We start from the raw sequence: 24725 nt of genomic DNA, 5'->3' as shown, positions 1-24725 counted from the left end.
TTAGAAATGCTATCAAACCAGGTTATATGTGAGCTATGACATGTTATCTAAGGACTAGCATCATTGAAAACTTCACCTTTTGGTAAAAGAAAATAAAGTTTCTAAAATTAGCTTAGTGGTCACATTAGCTGCCCAGGTGCACCAATACTTTGGAAATGATGTCATCAGTACCCAGAGCCCCTCACTAGTCACATGACTGAATCAGGATGTTCGGTAGATGTCACTTAGGGACTTCATGAGATAAAAGTCAATGTTAAAGAAACTTTTCTCAAGTTTGAAAGAGGCGGTGACACCATGGGTCCTTAAAGAAAACATTCACAGCAACACAATTTATTCTAAGTTTAATTACAGACATTATTTACTCAGATGATCCTGTTTAGAGCAAATAACTTGCTTTTTTAATTTGCATTCAATAATTAATTATCTATGCAAAAGGGACTTATGCATGTGTGTTCATTAGTCTACAGTGTTAGCAAAATATCTCATGAACTAGAATGGATTTTAATGAAACTCTCAGAAAGTAGCCATAGGATGTACATCTGCAACATTTGGATTAAAATCGCTCGAAATGCGTTCCACCGCTAAGCAACCTTAGCAAACACACATGCTAGAAGTCGGTCAGATTTACAGATACTGAGCTGAAATTCAGTGTGGTAGTAGCTGAGAGTCATTCCCACACACACTTTGAGTGCAAACAGATTGGGTGAGATGTGCTTTCAAAACTTTTCCATTAACTATTTGACTCTGTCTATTAGCAAAATGTCTCGTGTGTGTGACGGGACAGATTTCATTTAAACTTTCAGGAAGTAATCGGTGAATGAACATCTACAACTGATTTAATTTTGGAGTCAGTCCAAGTCAAGATGGTCGCCACAGTCTCACAAAATAGCTGTAACTTGGCCAGTTCTAAAGATATGGAGCTAAAAACTGATGTGGTAGTAGCTGAGCATCATCCCCGACTTGTACTCTGAGCACTAGATGTTATGCAACGTCTTCACTGCCTTGTCTTTCTGTAAGTAAATTATCTTATGAGCCATTGGCTAGATTTTAATGGCATTTTCAGAGTAATCATTTGATGACTTTTTGCATTAACTCGGCCATTTTACATACGAGCTCAATATTTATATAGCTGAGAGTTATCCTAATGATGATGATGCCAATTAGCACATGAATGCTAATACTTCTCACAAGATCTCACAACATTGCAGATGGCGAGCCTCCCATCATTTACAAGGTTTGACAGAAACTATTTTACTCTGTCCTTTCTCAGCTGAAGATATTTTAGTTAAATCTCTGGCTTGAAAGGCGGTGGGCAATGAGCATCTCTTCAAGGGATGCGTGCCTTTTAACTACAGGATGAATGTAACGCAGTATCATTTCATTTTGTCTCGGATGTTGCTTCAGGCTGGCACATGCAACTTGTTCAGCTGTTGTTTAACAAAACGTGACAGCTGATCGTTGGAGAAATTTCTCGTTTTTCAGAGACATCGAGGATAAGCACAAGCTGATCTCCAAAACGGAGGCCAGGTGGCGCTACCTGCTGAAGAACTGCGACTTCGACAAGAGAGATCCTCCTCTCACGTTCATCCTGAGGAAAAACCCCCACAACACCCGCTGGGGCGACATGAAGCTCTACCTCCAGATGCAGGTGCACATCTGTCGCATGTATTCCCCCCCCCCCACAGCAGAAAATGTCAAATGTTTCTGTGGCACTTAAACAGAATGCACATTGTGCGGTGGTTGATTTGTTTTAATTTCACATACAGAAACTGGGTTTTGTTTTATTGCAAGTGTATTAAACAGGCCCAAGTTAACAAGGACAAGTTTTGACCTCACAACATACATTTTTGCATTACAGTAGTCCCTCGTTTATTGCGGGGGTTATGTTCCGGACATCCCCCCAAAAAATCCACAAAGTAGCAGCATGATATTTATTTCAGTATTTATATATTTTAAGGCTTTATAAACCCTCCCCTCACTCTTACAATGTTCTAAACTCTTATACCTAGTAATTTTAACAACATACTTAAATGTAGCGACTAAATTTTACTCACCAGCTCGGCAGAACAGCAGCAGCTCGATTCCGCTCCGACTTGGTTCCGTTTCGGCGGACCTACCTTGCCGGTTCTGGACGGCTCGCTGGCTCGGGGTAGTGGCGGTGGGCTCCAGAGATGGCAGTGTGTCCTCCGCTCAGAAGCCCTCGTGGGCTGGCTAGCAGCTCTTGGGTTTGCAATGGGTCTGGGGGTATGGTTCTGGTCTGGTTCTGTGCAGCCCTTGAGCGCCAAGGAGTGGGGGGATGTACCTTAGGGTGGCCAGCGTGGGACCTGTGGTCTGATTGAGCGATCCAATAGACAGATGAAAAAATGCTAGACCTACGGCAACACGCGTCCCCGCTCGGAAGTCCTCATGGGCCGGCTGGCAGCTCTCGGGTTCACCAATGGGTCTGGGGGTCCAGTTCCTGGTGGGTTCCATGCAGCACTTTGCATCCGCTGGCCACCAAAGGCACTGTAAAGGACCAAACTTTTTCTGATCAGATCAAAACTTTCCTCTAGTATTTCAACAGTTCAGGCAACAGGGCTTCTGGGCGGGGCACTGTTGTCTTCTGGGTAATGTAGTCGTTACGAGCAGCGATACAGTATAGGCTTATTGAAAGAAAACTACAAAATGGTGGTGCCTGTCTGAAGTATTTTGTTTTTTCGTAAACGTTTTACTGTACCGTATCCTGTAGTGTTCCAATCACGTGAGTAAAATTAAAGTTGACAATCGTGTGTCGTGTACAATAACTTTTTTCCCATCGTATTCAATCTTACTTTGAAAACCCGCGAAAGTCAAACCGCGACGTAGCGAGGGACTATTGTATTTTAAACAGTTTATGCCACATGCTCCTCATCAAGAAGTGTGATGTGAAACTTGATAAATCAACTTGTTTTGCTCTAAATCTGGGAAGTTTTATGTTTCAATCTGTTGCATATCATCTGTTAATTTGCTCACAGAATTAAAAAAATGTATTAATTTGGTTTGTGTGTATATGTGTATGAACCCAAGGTAGTAGAAAGAAGTTTAGAGGTTTGGGGTTCAGAAGAGGCGCTGGAGGAGGCCAGAGAGAGGAGGGAAGGAAACAAAGAGGCACAGAAACAAAAGCGCTTCAACAAGAAGGTCAAAGGTTAGTTTTCTGTTTGAGGAAATCGTTTTCAGTGCAGACCACACTGTGCGACGTTAAGTGTGTGTGTGTCTCTGACAGAGTTGCGCAGGGCGGTGAGGAGCAGCGTGTGGACCAAAAACACCAGCGTTCACCAGCATGAGTACGGACCAGAAGAGGTGGTGGACCCAGAGGAGGACCTTTATAAGAAAAAGTGCACCACCTGTGGGCATGAACTTACCTATGAGAAGATGTAACACACACAGTTGTAAACTCTGGTCAGGTGGAACAAAATGTGTGGTGCTTCTCCTTGAGAGCAGAGGGATTCAGACAATGTGATTTCAAACATCTTTAGAAAAAAAAAAAAGCTTTTTTTATATCAAAATAATTTAAAATGGAAAAGTTTTGAGCAAAAAATAAAAGTTTTTGAAAAACGCGATAAGATAAATTGTACCTCATACACTGACATTGTTCACTTATTTTGCTGCAGATTGTCAACAATGAAGCCTTTAAAAACCTTTATGTCCACTTAGAAGTGTTTCCCTGTCTGCTTGGCGTTTTTGACAGTTTCTCACTGAATAGCCATTTTTTATGTCTCTTTAAAGAAATATGTAATTGAACATGTCTTGAATTCGTGTTGTAGTATTCTTTTGCAATTGATGTACTTCCAACCAGATGCCAGTACATGAATTATTTATTTTTACTCAGTTATTGAGATCATATTTTTTTTTCTGGCATGAGCTGCTTTTTAGGGAATTTTAGGGGTTAATGTCAAGGAAAAATCAAATTCTTCATGCTTTATAGTGAGTCATCAAAAAAATCAAAAAAATCTGTGTTTCCATCAGTTATCTTTACCCACCTCTTCCTGTCCTTCATCACTGGTGCCCATGTCCAGGTTGGCTCGATTGACTCAGTGCAGTGTGAATGCAAACCGCACCAGCTGAAAATGTAAACAAATGTTCTGAATTTTGTTTCACAATTGAACCGAGTCTACCGGACTATCAGGTGTGAAAACAACCATAGACAAAAGAGGCAACCATTCACCCTCACTCAGCGTTGTTGAATCATTCTGTTGAGCAGGTGGTGTCGTCCAGTCCCTGTCCTGAGAAAAAAAAAACAACCTGTAACTTGGTCATGTGACACAACAAAAGCCATTCTCTTCAGCTTTCACCATTTTGCTACCTTCGTTGTTTTTTTAGGGGTGCAACAGTAAGCCTTAGAGGCTTGACATCTGGGATGTTGAATAAATACAGTGATGGACTTGCAAAGCGTTGTCCCCTCTGCATCACAGAGATGCTGCGGGGCTTTTCACACACTGATTTGAATCAAGTTCCTCTTCAGGCTTCTGTGCATTTTTCTGAACCGGCTATGATTAGTGTCGAGTCTTTAGATTGTGTTTTTCTCTGCTTCTTTTCAGTTGGGGCTGTTAGCAAAATGCAGTTAATAAAATGTGTAATAGTTCACTGTACCTGTTCAAAATATCCGTACTGAACTGTTACCTACGATGCATGAATGTTACAGAACTGGCTCCTCTATTGGCAGAGGCAGCGCCGCAGTAAGACCGAACCATCACCAGGTTTTAGTGTCAATAGGCTTCTTCTTTTTGTCTGCTTCATTTTCACTGTATTCTTAAATCATGTTAGATTCCTTTCTCCTTGCAGAGATTGATTTATCCAAAACAAAATGTAAGTCTTGCCTTCTTTCTGTCAATTATGCTGTTTTTGGCCTAGAGAATTATTAATGCTCATGTTCTGTAAACAAGATTTATTTATTTTCCATAATTTCTCTGTTTGAAGACTAATCTGTTATTCAGTGACTTGAGATTTTCAGTTTATGGAAAAAATGTTTTGAGTTTTTTTTTTTTTGTGTCCATCTATTACTACACTTCCTGATGAGGTTTTACTGTCAAATTTTCACAAAGGAAGGAAGTCCAGGTAACTGTTGAAACTTTAAAAACACAGCCTTGCATAAAGGTCTTTGAAATTAGTTGGTGTTTTAAAACAACTTAGCAAAATGGCAAAAAATAAAAGTATGGGTCAGATTTATTGCGCATCCTTAATCTTACAGGTTTTTTCTTACATTATTTATAGCATCTTAAAAAGATAAATATATTTCCATAGTATTGCTCATTTTATATTAACTTACGAGTTGCCGCCAAAGAAATTAATCTTAAATATTTTTCAACCGAGTTGAAGCCGTTTTCATGTGTCTGAATTGTTCAGGTGTGTGGGATTCAATGTTGAAAGATGGCCTTTATTAAAAAAAAAAAATGTTTGAGAGCAGCTAAGACTTTTTGCAGTCCACTGGTGAACTTGATAAATTGTTTTTGTTTTGATAGACTTTTTAATATAAAAATTAGCTTTAAATGCTTTGAATGTTGGTTACAGTTTCTGTATGATTTAAAAGGTCTGAGATTTATTGCAATAAAGTTTAAAATTTGAAGTTTTTTTTTCTTTGCCTGTTCAAGCTCACTGCTAGGTTAATAGACTAAAAAAAATAACATTAGTTAAAAGCTATTAACAGCACAATGGTTCTTGTTATTTCACTGTCAGTATGATGTACCACAAGGCTCAGTCTTAGGACCCTCTCTCTTTACAATCCATATAAGTAATGTAGGTCAGAACATTCCTGACATCCTCACATTTCTATGCCGACAATACAGTTGTTTGTCAAGCTAAATCAGTTGCTAAGGTTTTTGCAGCTTTTACAGTCTGCATTCGACATCATTTGGTTACAGTAGATTTGTTCCATTTCTGGTGCTAAGTGCTGATAAAACCAAAGAGATAATGTTTTCAAACAAAATTGGTGCCAGCAGTCCTTCCTCCTATCTTATCTACCGGTACAAATGGTGTTCCTATTGAGTTCCTATTCTTGCAAATACTTGGGAATCTTGTTTGATGCATCTCTCTCTCTTAAGCTGTGTGTCAAAACCTGGATAAACTGAAATTAAAATTGGGTTTCTTTTTCAGAAATGGATCTTGCTTAACTCTGAATGCTTGGAAACTCCTTGTATCTGCTACTTTCCTACTGGTCATTGGTTATAATATTTACATGAATGCTCTTGCCAGCACCTTGCAGATGTTAGACACCATCTGTCACGGTGCACTAAGATTCATAACTGGTTGTAACTACCGTACCCATCACTGCACTGTACTCTTTGGTCAACTGGTCATTATGTGTAGGCTCTCACACTGGTTCACTTTCAGTTTTAAATCTCTCCTTGGTCAGCTGTCTTCATACATCTCCTACAGTACATGTCATGTCGTCAGTGCAGTTGCAGCGTGTTCTCAAGCCATCATTACCTGCAGTGTTCCCTCAGTGCGGACTGAACTTGGCAAAAAGGTCTTTTCTTTCTCTGCTCCTGTAACTTGGAACGCCTTGCAAAAAAAACAAAAAACTAAAGCTGTCGACTTTGATCTCTCCAAGGGATATTAAACAGCTGTTAAGTTCAGTGATGAAAAAAGTCAACGCAGACATGTTCCAGTTTTTAGTATTTTACCGTTTTATATTGTAGCTTGATTTTATTGTTTTATATCACTACTTTTATTTACTTTTTATTTTATATGCATTTAATGGCTGTTAATTGTTGACTGTACCTTATCTGTGGTTTGTCTAAAACACTTGTAAATGAGTTCTTGTGACTCAATGAGACCAACCTGTATAAATAAAGGTTGAATGAATAAGCAACGAGGCAGGGTAAGAGCTAAAAGCATTATTAAGCAAATACTTTTGAAGGAATTCAAGAGATCAGTATTTCTATAGGGAATTTATTTAAAAATGTTCATAAAAGTACAAAAATCAAATCTGAATTAGCTAAACATTTTGATAGAGGCATAGCTAAAGTAGCAGAAAGTATTCAGGGTTCGGTAGAAAAATGTACGAGAAAGTAAAAACAGGAAAATAAATAGTGTGAATGCTGAATCAGAATTCATAGAATGATACAAATAACTTCAAAATTGCTTTTTTAATTGATTTAGGGTATTGCTTTATTTCTATATCGGTGTAAAACATCTGGAAATTATTCCGGGGGGGGGGGGGGGGGGGGGGTCAAATCACTCATTTAGAAACCGTTTAAAAGTACTGTTTGTGTACATGGTTCGCAAAACTAAAAAACTTTGGAATTGGGCAAGGAAAAGACTAAAATAACTTCATATATTAACAAATACATCTTAAAGTTTACATGTTAATATTTTACTTGTTGTACAACCTGACAGTTGAGATTACTGTAAATCCCAGCCGTTTCTAGCGTGTACAAAACATCGCAGTGTAAGTGATTTTCCCCTGACGTGTCTGCAGAGACGATTTTAAACATCTCATATGGAGGGATCAGTACTTCATCCTCATCCGAGTCGAACTCAGAGTAAGACTTCAGGTAAGCCCCAAAACATGTGTGTATTTCAAAGCAAGTCTTGTGTCCAAAGTGTCTCAGCTCTTTGTTTAGAGAACTCGAAGCGAAGGAGCCGAAGCGCATGGTTTGACCAGGTTTACCGATGAACAGCAGCCTGCTTCGTCTAAAGGTCGTGTAGCAGCTCCTTTGGTTGACTTTCAGGAGCCTGATGGCATCGGAGAGCAGGAAGTGCAGTGCATGAAATTCAAAAGACGTCCTGTAAGAGTCCTTCCCTGTGCGAACGGCTCGGTTTAGATCGGCGTAGGACCCTGCTGTGTAGGCACACAGAGCCCTGAAGTGATCCAAGGACAGCTCATCGTAAAAATCCTTATTACGCATGACTCTAAGGGCGCAAAGTCTGGTGTATGTGGTGTGAAGACCTTCCCTGGTGCTCCTTGGTAAGAGGCGCTTCACCTTGATGAGCATCTTCTCAGAGCAGCCATGATACATATCGTCAACAGAGTCAGGAGATAAACTCAGAGGTATTCCAGTGAGCTGCAGAGATGAGGGAAGCTGAACGGAGGAATTCAATGAAGGACCACTGGGTTTCTGTACAGCTGGCTGGACCAAGACATTCTGGGACTTTAGAAGATCTCCAGAGGCTAAATGTTTATCTCCGTGTAGCATTTGTTGAACATCAGAAGCATTGATGGGGACAGTCTTCTGCTCAGGCAACTGTAGAAGGACAATGATATAAAAAACATCTTAACAGAGCAGGATCAAGATCTATTGAGTCTACAAGTGAGGGAATGCAGTTGTCCCAGATTATTTGGTATTTTCAGCAAACTGTGGGATCTGTATTCTGTTCAAGTTCGTCACCTACTGTCTGAAACGCAAAAACTAATTTTTGGATGAACATGTACAACCAAGCACGTGGAGACAGTCTGATTCAAGATGGCTACCAAAGGCAGCTGCCTTCAAAACAAAAGACTAAAAGTCAACTTTTACAGACACTGGTCTAAACGTTAGCGTGGTAGTAGCTGAGCCTGATCTACAAACTGTACTTGAAGCACTAACAGATGGTTAATGATAAAGTTTTAAACAAATATTGTGTTACTAATGGATAGATTTTATTGAAACGTTCATTTGATGTTCCTCTACAACTGATTAATTTATGGAGCTTACGCAATACAAGATGGCTGCTACAGCCAAATGACCTTAGAAAACACAAAACCGGGTAAAATTCTGATCTAAAAGGTGCTGCGCTAATAGCTGAGTCGAGTTCAGTGTGACATCTTGTGCACGAGATTGCTCAAAATGTCTTTACTTTTATTTTATTTTATTTTATTAAGTTTACCAACAGCTACAGCTCTGCCTTTTCATCTAAAGATGAGTTTAGTTTAAAATGTTGGCATCATGGAATATTAGTTTTTTATTTAGAATATAGAAAACAAACTTAATTGGAAAATGAGCACTAAAGCTGAAGTGAGCTGTACAGTATAAATTAATACAATAGTGAATTAAAAAAAAAAGATTATTGTAGTGGTGGTGTCATGTGTAGCATAATGGGAACCACCAAAAAGTAGTAATTAAAAGTTATAAAGTCTGGGCACTTGATGTGTTCTAAAACTATTCCACAAAGCATCCTTAGCAAAATATAAAATGTTTCCTAGTTGTGATTTACTGTATTTGGAATATTGTCTGGCAGAGTACTTTCACTTTTAGACCCAGGTGCAGTTAGTTTTTATTCATGTTTTCACCTGAGATCATGACCAAAAAACAAACACTGATGTGAAACGCCACCCGGAATGAATAAAAACTCGCAAAATCACAACTTAAACCTAAAATATAGCGAATAATGGTGATTTCTAATTGATGCACAATGAAAACCTGATAATCACATGAAAATGTGATCTCAGGGCTAAAACCAAGAAACTGTCAAACAGTACTTTAATTAAAAATTAGATGCCATTACATACATTTTCATTTTAAATCAATGAAGCATGTTAAAATGTATTTCTAAAGCAACAGTACAGCATTTATACATTTTCATGGTTTGATATTAAACAAAATGATACAGAAGGAAGCTATAAGTCATGAAAAATGTTTTTGCTTCACTCACTGAAACTTGTTTAACTAAAGGAATTTGACAGCTATAATCCTATTTTAGTCTTATTACCATTATTGGGAGTTGATTACCAGTAATATGGGGATTTTATTTTGTCACGAGTTAAAAGAAATCTGTTGCCCCACTTTAATTTTAAAAACACTTTTGAGTTGAACAAAATTCATTAATGTATATACATCTCATACGTCAAAGTGCTCATTAAAGTGTATTCTTACTGTTTTTGCAGTCAGAGGCCTCGTCTTCACACAAAGGCAGCAGAGGAGAAATGTCAGCTTCATGTCTGAGGCGGGCAAACGGTGGGAAAGCATGTTCAAGTTCAACACAGGAGTATTCTTTTATCTGAAGTGTAATTTCAACCAATCACAGCCACAGACATTTTCTATAAAATCTGAGCTACTGGTTTGAAAACAAAGCTTTGCTCTTAAAAATAAAAATATTTGCCTTACCAGGAGCTGATCTGCAGATGTTCTGGCTGTAAGTGAAGGTGAGCGTGATCCAGATGTTGCAGTCAGCTGCTCTTATATTGAAGCTGCTGAGGGAACTGGACACAACCCCCCCCCCCCACCCCCCTCATAATTACCACTAATTTCACCTAAGATGTATTTTTAGGCAGACAGAAATATGGAAGTTAAAAGTTATTGGGAAGCATCTGCCCAAATTTTAGAAACACCCTTTTTAGTCATCTTTTTTTGGTTTTGTTTTGTTTTGCTAACTGAGAATTTGTTTTCTGCAGAAAAAAAAAAAAAAAAAAAAACTGCTGAAATGGCTAAATGTATTCAGATATTTTAAAAAAAAAATGACTAAGTAAAAAGTTACACACTGTTGCCGTCCTAAACTACATTTTAAAAGGGTCGTCTCTTTATGCACATTTAACTTGTAATCTTTGATTTTGTGAAATTTCTAAACTGAAACACTGAGAAGAACCATTCTGGTGTAATATGAGTCATTTGAATGGAAAGTCCCTTAATTTTCTTTCTCGTGGAAAGTTAGATTTAATAATAGTTGATACCTCTACAACAAATTGTCTTGTATTGTCAGTCATGTTCAACACACCAATTTGTTTATGTTGCTAAAGTGTGAATCGTGTTAATTTTAAAAGAAACTTCCCATTTTAAACTGTACTAGTAATTTTTTTTAATAAAAATGTACACATCGAAAAGGAAATGAATCAACTTAACAGGATCAAACTCAGCCGGTGGTGGCACAACTGGTAGAGCTGCTGCCTCTCAGCGAGCAGGTCCTTGGTTCAAACCCCGGTCCAGGGGCCTTTGTGGGTGGAGTTTGCATGTTCTCTCCATGCATGCGTGGGTATTCTCCGGGTACTCCGATTTCCTCCCACAGACCAAAAAACATGCATGTTAGGCTGATTGGCAACTCTAAAATTGTCCCTAGGTGTGAGTGAGAGAGTGAATGGTTGTTTGTCTCGTTTGTCTCTATGTGTCCCTGTGATGGACTTGCGACCCGTCCAGGGTGTACACCGCCCCTCGCACAGTGATTGCTGGACGGGCAGCGACCCCCATGACCCAAAATGGAATAAGCGGGTAAAGAAAATGGATGGATGGATGGATGGATGGATGGATCAAACTCAGTTGATTCTAAAAATGAAGGTTTTGTTTAACATGTTTCAGAGTATTGAGACCAACATCAGGTTCTTGGGTGGAAATCCCCAGGGGTGGGTCACGAGCCCACCCAATATTGGAAAAATAAAGATTGTCCCCCTCAGTAAATAATCTAAAGAAACTACATTGTTAATTGATAAAGAAAACGGAAGCATAGCTATTTAAATAGGAAAAACTTTCAAAACTTATGTCCCCTCCCTTCCATTAGCTTGACTGTAGTTCAAGCCATTAAGTCAATGATACATGGGGAGCGTACCTGAAGGGGTGGAACGAGTGTCTCACTTTAAATGGATTTGATTTGTTCTTTGTAGCCTTCTGGTGAGCTATCCTGTTTGTTCCTTTGTAGACCCCTAGTGAGGGAACCCCATTTTTATTATTCTACTCAGACCAAAATATTTAAGCTTTTTGTAGATGGACAGTTTTTTTTTTTTTTATATATATGAAATTGTTTTACCAGTTTTCTTCATTTTTCTCCATTTGTTCAAACTTAATTTATGCAGGTTGGTCTCACTGAGTCACGAGGACTCCTTTTCAAGAGTTTTTGGCCAGGGCACCTGTAAATGAGTTTATGTAGCATTTTCTGGTAAACTGTTTAACTGCCTCCAACTCATTTTCAACTGGGATCAATTTTATTATTATTTTTTTTTATTCCCTGGCTATTTTGTTAAGCAGATACTTGGCAATTAAAAAAACCACATTGAGCATTGATAAGAAAAAAGAAAAATTTGCCCTAGATAAACATTTGTTAGAATATGACTGTTACGGCCTCAGGCCTGTACTGCCTTTCTTCTTTTGTAGTTTTGCAGTTTTCTTTTCTGTAATGCCTGGTTGCTGCTGGCTCGTTGCCCCCCCTCTACTGGTGAACTTTTGACCAAGCCCTCAAGACTCACCTGTCCAAAGATGATTGGCCAAAGGAGGTTTGGACAGCACCACCCATCCACCAGCGACTGCCAATGAAGAGGCCAGGAGGAGGAAGAAGATCATAAAAGTCAGCCCTGCCCTTCAATCATTGCTGCTGTGCTTGGTGTGCAGTGTGCCAACTTTTGGTGGTGCAGATAAATTGTTTCAGACTGTGTCTTGCTTTGTCTTATTGGTTCTGAAAGACTGTGGCTTGTGTAGCAAAGACATTTGTCTGGTTGGAGATTTATTTCTCATTGTGGAGCCACTTGTTAGTTTGACCATTGTTAGTTGGGTTGCTATATTTTGTTTGGCTTGGAATTTTCAATTTTGTTTTAAATAGCTGAGTCATTGTTCAGAACCAGAAGTGTTCTTGTTTGACTTAAATTGTATGAAGAATGTCAGCTATTGCTGTGATTTTTGTTTAGTATTTTGTAAACTCAGCCAAAATCAAATGGTCACATTATTATTTTTTTACACAAACTTTTGTCATGTCATTTATGTTGCCTCCAAAACGAGCCGGGACGCAACAATGACACATGGAAAACATTGTCCTACTGAGGACACAGGTTTAAGAAGTTTAAATTGAAATAAATATTTAAAAAAAAAGTTTACCCTTCTGACAGAGCAAATATCTGCAGGACTTAATTTTCTAATACCTCAAACATCAACCAACTATTTTACTGAAAAACCACAACTAATTAAGGAGCAACACCCTGGATATTTTAAATAGAACCACAAAAGTACAATAATTGTAGTTATTGAAGTAAATTTAGTTTCAGTTTAGGGAAGCCAGAACTACATTTAAAAATCGATGCTGCTCCAAACGGCTCGACTGATAAGAAAAATGCACCAAAGTAATTCTGAATAGCATCTGTAGCCACAACTACGGGTGCTGGTCATGAAATTGGAATATCGTGAAAAAGTTGCTTTATTTCAGTAATTCCATTCACAAAGTGAAACTTACATATTATATTTCAAATGTTTATTTTAATGTTGATTATAACTGACAACTAATGAAAACCCCAAATTCATTATCACAGAAAATTAGAATATTAAGACCAATAATAAAATGTTTTTAGAAATGTTGGCCAACTGAAAAGTATGAACATGTACAGCACTCAGTTTGGGCTCCTTTTGCCTGAATTACTGCAACAGTGTGGCGTGGCATGGAGTCAGTTTATGGCACTGCTCAGGTGTTATGAGCCTAGGTTGTTCTGATATACAACTCTTCTGAATCGTTGGGTCTGGACGATCACATCTTTCTCTTCACAATGCTCCATAGATTTTATATGGGGTTACGGTCAGGTGAGTGTGGGCCAAAACAGGGATACCATGGCCCTTAAACTAGTTTGGAGATTATAGTTGGGGTCGGCTTGGGTTTCCTGAGCTGTCCCTTAGTTATGCTGCTATAGGCTTGGACTGCTGGAGGACAAATGGACCACACTTTTCACTGCTACTGTCTCTACTTTGCTCAACATTTGTAATCATTTTTTCCATCTTTAACTTTTGTCTTTCAGATACACCTGGATCTACCATTCTGTGTTCGTCTGTCTCCCCTTCCTGTCCTCTCAAACCAGCCGGTCAAAGCAGATGGCCACTTGTCCTGAGTCTGGTTCTGCTGGAGGCTTTCATTTAAAATTTGAGTTTTTCCCTTTCCACTGTGCTTGCTCAAAGTCAAGATTCAACTCGTCTGCTGCATTCCTTAGAGAACTTTACTAATTGGCTTTTATGTGTGTGAAGGTTTCTGTAAAGTGCCCTGAGAGAATTGATTTAGTGCTAAATAAATTGAATTTAATTGACAGACTCTTGTTCAAGAGTGGCTTGACAAGGAATGAAACAGTTGAAGCTCATGTCTTGCATACATCCGTGTGTGGTGGTTCTTGAACCATTTACAGCTGCAGTCCACTCTTTGAATCTCCCTCACATTATGGAATGGGTTTTGTTTCACCATCCTCTCCAGGGTGCAGTTATCCCTATTGTTTGTATACTTTTCTACCACATCTTTTCCTCCCCTTCTTTCTACCAATGTGCTTGGACACAGCTCTGTGAACAGCCAGCCTTTTTAGCAATGACACGTCTTGCCACTTTGTGCAAGATGTCAACGGTCGTATTTTGGACAACTGTCAAGGCAGCAGTCATCCTCATGATTATGCAGCCTACAGAACTAAGACCATTTGAAGGCATTTGAAAGCGTTTTACTTAGCTGGTTAAGAGTGTGGCACCAAGTGTCTTCTATTGAACCTTTTCACAATATATAAAAAAAAAAAAAAAAAAAAAAACCGGAGATACTAAATTTGGAGTTCATTACTCGTCAGTTATAAAACATTAAAAAAGGATAATATATTTAAACACATTAGTCTGTAATACACAAACAAAAACAAAAATCTGTAGCACTCAGAATTTTTCATTTTGATTTGGTCCTGTTAATGTATTTAACAAAAAAAATAAAAACCTGTCATTACTTTTCAGATTAGCTGGTGCCCAGCTCCATCAATGTAGAGAGTCGGACACAAAAACAAAACAAAAAAAAAAAACAACCTCACCTATGTGCAATGTAGTTCACCCATTAACCTGACATGTTTGTTTGCATTTTATGGGAAGAAACTAGAGCACCCAGAGAACACTAGTTTGTAGAGCAGGGGTTCTCAAACTTTTTGGGTTCAGGGAACCCCTCATAACTTAACATGTCTAATGCAATGGAAATGTGCAACACAACATTAAACAGGTCTCGAGTTAAAAAAATAAAATAAGAGAATCATAACAGTAGACATCCAAGTTAACAAAGCTTAATTTGTTAAGTGATCGATGCCAGAATGCAAATGGCAGGTATTTAGAAGATGTTATTTCCTGCATTTGTGCATTTTAACAGTTTGTTAAACATCTTTGTACTTGTGGATAAATGCATGAATGTTTCTGGGGTGGGACGATGGGTGTGCATGTAGTGGCGAAACAGCACAAGTATTGCAGGAACAGTTTTCCCCTCCCACTGAGCATTTTGGCCTACATGTTTCTACAAACATAAACCTACAAACTCATTTTCCTCAGATAAGACATGACTTACAAGTATAAAAGTTCATAGCAAACACGTTATTTATATTAGTTAAGTGTATAAAAAGTACATATTTATTAGTCAAGTGTATATAAAAAAAAAAAAGTACATTTACAGTATACAGCAGTCACTAAAATTCACACTAGTATCAAGCATCACATGAACTAAAAACAAAGAGATTACAAGTTTAAAATCTGAATGTACAGGTCTGAAACAAAAACGAGTTTTGGCTAGAGTTGACCTGGACTCCATCACGGTCACCCTAGGAAAAAATAAATAAAATCTGTAGATTTCATGACTGCAGACACATTATACTTTTGAGTAATCAATACAATGAAAGTTAAAGTTTGTAAAAAAAAAAAAAAAAAAAAAAAAAAGTGTAAATGGACTCACAAGACTGAAGTGTTCCTCCATCAGGTTTAGTGCAGTCTGGTACACCGCGTTATTTTCATGGTTCTGCAGAATCTCGATCCGTTCCAGTCCTCCCAGCTCTTCAATCAACGCACTTAGTTTCTCCGACTCAGACTCACCAAGTTTCTTTGCAGCCTTCAGGAATGACTTTAATTTTACAATTTATTTTGTTTTGATATTGGGCAAATATTTTTTTATAATTGAAAGTTTCTCACCTTGAACATATTGTTTATAGCTTCCAGAATGATTAAAATGACTTTGGCATCTTTGACTTGCAGCAGGTTTATTATAGCTTCCAGGGCTCCACTCTGCACCAACTGGACCATCTGCTCTGCAGTTCCCCCACTGGTGATGTTGGTCACTGCCCACACTGCTTCCCTTTGAGTCTTGAAGTCTCCCTGTCTCCAAAATAAAAAACCCACACAATTTGTAAACTACTCAGCTTGGATTGGTAACAGTTTTGCCAAGCCATTTCAGGAGCAAACTTTACTTACATTCCTCAGCACTTCCACAAGAGGAGGAAGCAAACCACAGGTGATGAGCTGCTGGATTTGTTTACAGTGTCCTGCAGCGATGTTTGACAGAGCCCATGTTGCTTCCTTCTGCACGTTGGGTTTATTGTGCCTGAGCAACTGGGGCAAGATGTTGAGAACTCCTGCATTGATTGCTGTCTGAGTGTGCATATCTGAACCACTCACAACGTTTCCAATTGCACGGAGAGCTGGAATCTGGAAGTCAGATTAGAACATTACAAGTGGAACCTACACCACAAAAAAAAAAAAAAAAGTTTTTCAAGCCATGCACACAATTTTCAAATACTGGCTGATTAAAAACTGTCACAAGGCTTGGACACAGTTCTGTGAAACTGAAGATTTGTGCATTAATCTTGCAAATTTGAGTCAACTAGCTTCCAACATTTGCATCTCAGTGAAAAATCTCCAGTTCTCAAGTATGTGAAGTTATTGTACAATTATCGTACCAGAACACAAAACTCTTTGTGGCTCATGAGCTCCACCAGTCGAGGAACAATGCCAGTTTTTACAACAACTTCAATGCGATCGTTGCTGCTACCCGTCAGGTAAGAGAACGCCCAGCATGCATCACACAAGATGTCCTTGTCACTGAGATGGAGCAGCTGGATCAAAGGAGGAAGCAGCTGAAATTGACAGGGGCACCATTTTGTTAGTACAACATTTCTGGCTGAAAATTGAAACCCCTCACTTCATAAATACACAACACACCTGGTGGACTGCAGACAAAGGTGGATACGGGTCTTTGTATCGGCAGAGATTAGACAATGTCCATGTCAGGTTGCGCAAGTACCCAACCTGCAATTAGAGTCCGTTTCAACAAATTCAACACTTGAGAATCCCACAGGTTTCCATTCGTCTTTGGAGAGTACGTGTGCACATAAGAGGAAGTGACAAAAAGCCCAGTGGTCTCTAGCAATGTGCTTTGAGACAAGTGGCCACAACATTGGAGGGGGTGTCGAAACCATTGCACCACTGATGGGAAATGAAGGCTACTTCTAACAGGCTCCAAAATTACACTCAATACCACACTAAAAATAAGTTAATCACTTTAGCCAAAGTCACTTCTGCTCAGCTCAAGTTTCGAATTGCCAAAAACTGAACTTCAGGTTTTGAAACTCCACCCCCAAAAAAAAAATTAACAGTACGGGAACTACATAAATTTCTATTTATATATTGGCATTACATCATATCACTGATACTTCCCATACCATTAGATTTCAGAACTACACAGCCATATTTGGCCAGTTTCAGGAATTCATATTTTGTTCAGTGATTACAGACTGACACTAAAATGCTTGTATGCATGTTTCACTTAATTGCATAAAATAGATTCATTGCATAGTACACAACGTGTACATAATATTCTGATTCTATGCAATATTCTGGTTTCTTGATCCTGTAAACCAGGAGTTTCCAATCCTGGTGCTTGAGAGCCACCATCCTGCACGTTTCACTCATTTCTCTGCTTTAACACCAGATTCAATGGTTAAATTACTTGAATTTTGCAGAAGCCTGATAACTGCCTTCATTTAAAATCAGGTGTTTGAGAGAAGGGGGGGAAAAAAAAAAAAAAAAAAAAAAAAAAGAAAGAAAAAAAAAAAACCCATGCACAATAGTGGCCCTCAAAGCTCAGGACTGGACACCCCTACTTTACACCAAAGGAGAAAACGTTATTTAAAAACTAATGTAAAATATTACTTTCAAACATTGTTAAACTCCTATCCTCAAGTTGACTTTGTTCAAAAAATTCAGGGAAAAAAAATAAAGTGAACTCCAAATAACTTTACACCTTGGACAGGAAAGAATCTTTAAGCCACATACAGTAGCTCAATGCTTTGGCATTTGGGGAGAAGTTCTTACGCCTCCCGTCACCCAAGAGTGCAAGTATTAAGATAGCATTTGTGCAGTGAATTGTGGCTCATTTTGTTAGAGTTTTGACATCAGTTTTGATCCTTGGAACTTATGCGTCATTGTGTAGTTAGTTTGTAGACTTCCTGGTTAAATAGTTAAATGCACTCTTTGAACCATTTAACTTGAGTGCACATCTGAGCCGTTTTAAACAGAACGCCAACTCACTGGAGTGTCTGGAGAGATGTGAACCAACAGTGCTGGGATGATGTTGCATTCAATGAGAACGTCTCGATAAGTTGGACCATCGCCTGGAAAAGAGGTTGTTCATGACAGGAGAATGTAATCATGCATCTTTTATAGACAAAGTCAGAATATCATGAAAGTTTATTTATTGCAGTGATTTTATAAAAAAAATGAAAGAATTATATTCTATTCATTCATTACAGACCGATACATTTTAAATGATTCTAATGGTGATGATTATAACTGACAACTAATCAAAACCCCAAATTCAGTATCAGAAAATTAGAACATCGTGAAAAGGTTCATTTTAGATACCTGGTGCCACACTAATCAGCTAATTAACTCAACACCTGCAAAGGCCTTCAAATGGTCTCCGTCTATAGTTCTGTAGGCTACACAATCATGGGGAAGACTGCTGACTTTACATTTGCCCTCCTTGTGCAAGGGTCAATGGTCATCTTTTGGACAAGACAAAGTCATTACTGAAGAGGCTGGCTGTTCAGAGCTCTGTCCAGGCACATTTAATAGAGGGGCAAAGGGAATGATGTGGTGGTGGGTGTGTGTGTGGGGGGGGGGGGGGGAGCATGTTTGTGAGGACCGCAAATTGTCTAAATTTGATCTGCAAGTGATCTTAGTCAGTCTTTATAATGATGGATTTTTCTGTCTGCCCTTTATATTTAGACTCTCGTGCATGCAAACGAGCCATTTCCTGAATAGTCAGTGGTATGACCCTGCTAGCGAGGCTTGGAGCGTCACGAGTCATATCAATACACGCTCCACACAAGTCCTCCTGGATTACTCGACACGCTTCGACGCCTCGACACAGAACGACACCACTAATCAAGCGTCTCACCTGGGACTGCTGTGGTCCCAAGTTATCTTGTTTATTGAAAGTAAATTTTAAATTTCCTTTGGAAATCAAGGTCCTAGAGCCTGGCAGAAGAGGGGCACAGAATCCACGTTGCTTGAGGTTTATTGTTAAGGTTCTACAGTCAGTGATGGTTTGGTGCCATGCCATCTGTTGGACCACTGTGTTTTCTGAGGGCCAAGGTCAATGTAGCCATCTGCCAGGAAGTTTAGAGCACTTAATGCTTCCTGCTGCTGACCAATTTTATGGAGATCTCCAGATGCACTCAATACAGGTAGTAAAATTAAAAAAAAATATATTTATAAATTGTAAAAAATGTTTCATCTTTCATTTTAAAGACTTCTTTAGTCTTTATGGAGATTCAGATTTCATTCTGCAACGAGACTTGGCACCTGCACACAGCTCCAAAGCTACCAGTACCTGGTTTAAGGACCATGGTGTTCCCGTTTTTAATTGGCCAGCAAACTTGTCCGACCTTAACCCCATAGAAAAATCTATGGAGTACTGAAGAGGAAGATGCGATACCAGACCCAATAATTCAGAAGAGCTGTAGGTCACAATCAGAGCAACCTGGGCTCTCAACCCCTGAGCAGTGCCACAGACTATGGCTTTAACAGATTACTCGTGCAAGCGACAGTTCGATTCCTAGGACATCTATAGAGTTTTTAAATTTCATGTCTAGTATTCGCAGCGACGTCAGTGTCACGTGATCTGAACCGGGCTACTATTAGAAGCTACAGCAGATGGACTGAGCAGAGCAGGCCCAGTCCTGGCAAACTGGTAGAAATGCAGATGTATATATGTATACTAAAAGCAAAATATATTAATCTCTAAACCCATTTAAAAAAAAAAAAAAAAAAAGTATTTTGAACTAAACCTAATGTGCACCACAGCTGGCAGTGGTGCGGGGTAGTCATCCACCCCACTGTTTTTAGTTTTGTTTTTGACGTACTGCACATTACTTTTCACTTTTGCAGCTTATTAATAAATAAAAATTAAAAATTAAATTAAATTAAATTGTTTTGGTTTTCCTGCGACTTATTTGCAGTATGATAAATGGTAGGAGCATAAATGCTTTTAATGTTTTTGTTAGTCTTTTTTGGTAAATAATGACGTTTTGCAGTTTTATTATATTTTTCTCATCTTGAGATCCTAGATCAACTATTTGAGTTCTACTCTAGTTTCTCATGTTAATTTCAAGTTTAAAAATTATGTAGTTGTTCAACCCCTACCACAGACTGATCGACCCCAGGCCACGCCGCATTGCTGCAGTAATCCAGGCAAAAAAAGGAGCCCAACTAAGTACCCAGTGCTGTACATGCTCACTTTATTTGGCCAAAATGTCTATATAAAAAAAATTAAAAAATTAAATAAAAGAAAGAAATTTTGAATGGAATTACTGAAATGGGGGGGGGGGGGGGGGGGTTTAAAAAAAAAAAAAAAAATTGTTTTAATTTTTTGACCAGCACCTGCATATACATTTTTACCTGCAATATTTCCCAGAGCCCAGATGGCCTGTTCACTGATGTGCAGCATGGGTGAAGCCAGCAGGTTGATGAAAGCAGCTACAGCTCCATGTTCCACCACCTGCGGCAAGAAACCAATAAAATGCAATGTCTGACTAACTTCCATATCCACAGATCACATACAGCCATGCTTCAGACACCTGCTGCGTGTGCCAAGATGTTCCAGAGGCGATGTTGGTGAGAACCCAGGCTGCTTCAAACTGCAGAGCTGGCTCTTCATCCATGGACAGAAAGGACACAAAGTGTGACAGCAGGCCAGCATCAATCATCTCCTTCAGAGGGGCATCACAACTTTTGGAAAACCGCTTCCTGACAGAAGAGATCAGAAGTCATACAATTCCACCCAAATGGATAAAAAAAAAAAAAAAAAAAAAAAAAAAAATGTTGAATGTGTGCTTGATTATGAAAAGGCAGAGTTCAAATCCTGCAGGAGACACTTTGTGCGCATTTACCTGTCAAACAAATAAAAACCCTTACCTGGCTGCCTGACAGCCTTGAATCTGGGCTGCGATGCTCTGGCTCTTCACGGCCGTGATGATCTCCTCGACCCCGAAGCCCACCTGAAAGACCCCCCGCTGTCAGCAGCGGTCCAACTTCACTCGGTTATCTAAAAGATGAGTGAACTCACAGAGTCTCCATGAGGTGAAAGCGCCTCCTCGTCCGGCAGAGAGGACAGCGTGATCCTCCTCCTCTTCAGAAGATTTTCGTTTTTGTGAGCTTTGCGCAGCTCCACGCACTCGCTGATCCTCTTCTCTCGAAGTTTCTGCAAGAGTTAACGCTACAGTTCTTCAAAGAGAAAACTAAACATGTATGAATGTCCAGGTCTGTCCACTAACCGCCGGATATTTCCCCTTGTTTTTGAACTTGGAGATGCGCTCATCAGCTGCCTTCTTGCTGGACATGTTGGGTTGACGCTCGACTCGCATTGTTGTAAAACTTCTTGGCGTTGTCTCTGCAAGGTTTTAACGAGCAGCGCCATCGCAGGTGCGTCAAATGAGCGCTGATTGCGCCGATGACGTCACGCGCAACCAGGCATGCGCTCGAGAGGAACTAGTACGTTTATTTATTTATGTATTTAGTTATTCATTCATTCATTCACTCACTCAGTTAAAAGAAACAAAATAAACAAAACAAATTCATCAACAACAAAAAAACATTGAATGAAAAGGGTGCAGGAAGAAGAAAAAAATTATTATAATAGCTGCCCCTTATAAAAAAAAAATGAAATAACTACAAAATAAACAACAACCTATGCTTGAACAATCTCCAAATTGAAAACAACAACAAAAATACATCTTCATCTGGCACCATTCCAACAACTTTATCTTAATCATTTAAAACATATTCATTCAACCTTTATTTAAACAGGATAATCCCATTGAGCCTCAAGGACTCATTTACAAGAGAGACCTGAAATTGTTTTAGAAAATGTTATGGTGATATCAAGTCAATTCCATAATCCTATTCCCTGAATTACAACGCAGCTCCTTCAGACTAGTTCCAAATGGAGGTTTTACAAATATTTCCATTTTCTTAAGGTTATAATGACGCTTTATTTTTTTTTTAAACAAATTTTAATTGAATATTTGGGGGTAATATTTTTTATGAGCTTTATACATGACTTGTAAAATACTATATTCAACCAAATCGTAACATTTTAACAATTTCAACTGATGAAATAATATATATGGGGGACCATAGCACTTCCTACTAATAATCCTATATATATATATTTTTTTTTTTTTGTAAAATAAAAATAGGATTTGTAATTGTTTTACATGTCTTTCCCTAAGATTAAATATGAAACAATCATTGTATTATACAATATATACAAAGCTTTGTCATTATTTTTTTATACTTTACATAGTAATGAAACTGTTTTTTTATTTTATTTTATTTTTTTAAAGTAATTTACATGAGATTTCCATGTCGGCTTCTCATAACGACACCAAAAATTGTATTTCATTAACTCTATGAAAGCGTACAAGTATTGTAAATTCAATAAAACAAATATAACAAAATTTCTGTCTTTTGACTTCTTTTTTTTCTAGAAGTAATAACAGGGTGCAGCATAATTTGAAAAACTAATTATATATAATAATATGACGGTTTTTTTTTTTTAAATAGAACAGCCTAAATCCACTTCATAAGGCTACATTTATAGCTTTGATCTATGTGATCTATGATGCTCCCTGGACAACAGATGGCAGCAAAACATAACTTCACTGGATTGGAGTTCACTTTGGAATAATTTCAGGGTATCAAATTTATTTTCTTAATAAAATGAAATAAAAAGGTTTAAAAAATCTATATTACAACTAATCAACTTCTGGGTGAGCTCAGTCTGGCCCACCAATGGGTTCATTTTTAAATAAAACTAGATTTTAAACTAAACAAACTACTTAATGACAATAACTGCTGGATGTTCGGCCCCTGAGCTCTTGGCTTTCAGTAACTGTGGCCCCTGAGCAATTTAGTTATATATCGTACTCAACTGAAGTTAATAATTTCAAATTATTTGACTTGTTTATACCAGTTTTCTATGACTATTGTTACATTTTCATGTCACTTATAGGTTTTATTTTTTATTTTTGTTCTGATTTAATTTTGTAGTTACTGTTTGGCAATTTTAGCATTTTAGTTGCACTTTTATTTTTTTCATTTTAGCTCTTAGCTAAAGTTCTGCTTGCTTAAACAACAGTTTCCTGGTTTTAACTGATGATCTTCTGCTTGTTTTTAAGCTATTGTTTTTCAGTTTAGCTTTTATAGCGACAGTTCTGGTCATTTTAGTTTCCCGTTGTTTTGATTGTTTCAAACTTTTGTTTTGTCCAATTTATCATTTGTTCCGCTTCTTTTACTTAATTCAGCTCAGTTGAATTTAGAAGTCAGTTTCAGCATTTTTAATTTGTCCTGTTCACTTTAGAATACCAAAGACTCTTTGGATGGTCAGCACATTTGTTTTTGCATGAAAACTTTTTAATTGTGACACACATTTTTACCAATTTGAGTTTCAACATTTTGTTACAAATTTGACTTTATTACTAGACGGAACAACTTGCGTCTAATTAATCAACGAGGCATTAATTGGTCACTTATTAACGGTAAATTATGCACAATTTCTCTCCTTTCATGTCATCATCTGACTTCTTTCCCTCCCATCCTCCCTGGTTCCCAGATCAACTTGAGGTGTCTATAGGAATTCATTAGTATTGATTGTTCTGCAGCTCTGTGTCAATACACGCACACATGCACATGTATACACACAGCAAGCCCTCTGCGTCTAATCTAAACTGCAGATGTTTGAAACCTCTGCTGTTTAAAGTGCATTAAATTCTTGACGAAGCTGAGCATGTATTATGGTGAAGCACACACTGCTGTACAAAATGACAAACACTCGTGCAGTGTGGCAAAGACAAAGGTGAACCTTGTCTGTCTGCAGAAGTTAGTGGTTCTCAGGTATCAAAGGAGAGAACAAGAACCACAACAGGATGTGGGTTGGAGTGACAGCAGGAGAAAGAGGGAGATACTTTTAGGTGTGTATGTGAGGGTTTTTTTATGCATGAAAGATGGTGGGAATTTCCATTTGGAGCAGAAAACATTTGATACTAATATGTGACATAGTTCAGATTCTCATGTGAGCGCTTGCTTATTCATTTGTGCAATCAAGCATCAGGTATGACCTCTTACATTTCAAACATCTCTTTTGTTGTCCTTCTAACCTCAGTATTTAGCTTGAGTCTGTTAATATTTCATGCTGCTGCCTATTAATAATGGAGACGAGACTCACCTCAGGTCCAATCCATCATACTCACCACTGACGAGGCTTCCGAACGGTGTGCGTGCTGATAGATCATTTGTTTCTGCTGACAAAGCCACGGGGGCTCGGACAAATGGGCTCAACAGCTGGGAGATCGAAGATGGCCATTCATCATTTGGATTAGAAACAAACACACTCACGCTGTCAGGTGTCCGAGCAAAGACACAAGCCAGTGCACACTTTACACAACAAAAACACAAAGAAGTTTGAAATCCAATATTTTAAAACACGTTTTATATTTTGGTTGGACAAAATCAAATTTACAGGCTGAAAAAAAAGTGATATATATATATATATATATATATATATATATA

General features: G+C 38.3%; 3 protein-coding genes across 3 annotated transcripts in view; 2 read left to right on the top strand and 1 right to left on the bottom strand.

The window, feature by feature from the left end:
* xpa (xeroderma pigmentosum, complementation group A) overlaps positions 1-3547 on the top strand; it is a 4875-nt gene extending 1328 nt beyond the window's left edge. Inside the window, exons 3-5 of the mRNA XM_037689744.1 lie at positions 1483-1648; positions 3046-3163; positions 3242-3547. Of these exons, the coding sequence (XP_037545672.1) occupies positions 1483-1648; positions 3046-3163; positions 3242-3396 (439 nt within the window). The 3' untranslated portion in view covers positions 3397-3547. The remainder of the gene's footprint in view (positions 1-1482; positions 1649-3045; positions 3164-3241) is intronic.
* tmod1 (tropomodulin 1) overlaps positions 1-24725 on the top strand; it is a 307955-nt gene that overhangs the window by 196275 nt on the left and 86955 nt on the right. The gene's annotated exons all lie outside the window — the stretch shown is intronic.
* kpna7 (karyopherin alpha 7 (importin alpha 8)) lies at positions 15292-21574 on the bottom strand. The gene is made up of 12 exons (XM_037689737.1): positions 21431-21574; positions 21223-21357; positions 21072-21154; positions 20735-20903; positions 20556-20655; positions 18183-18265; positions 16815-16901; positions 16553-16729; positions 16068-16301; positions 15789-15971; positions 15556-15708; positions 15292-15424 (listed from the first exon to the last, which is right to left on the bottom strand). The coding sequence occupies exons 1-12, from the start codon at positions 21518-21520 to the stop codon at positions 15350-15352; spliced, it is 1569 nt and encodes a 522-aa protein (XP_037545665.1). The 5' UTR covers positions 21521-21574; the 3' UTR covers positions 15292-15349.

This window comes from Nematolebias whitei, chromosome 16 (assembly GCF_014905685.2).
Source record: "Nematolebias whitei isolate Nwh7 chromosome 16, NemWhi1, whole genome shotgun sequence".
NCBI lineage: Eukaryota > Metazoa > Chordata > Actinopteri > Cyprinodontiformes > Rivulidae > Nematolebias > Nematolebias whitei.
This window is presented reverse-complemented; position numbering and strand designations above follow the sequence as displayed.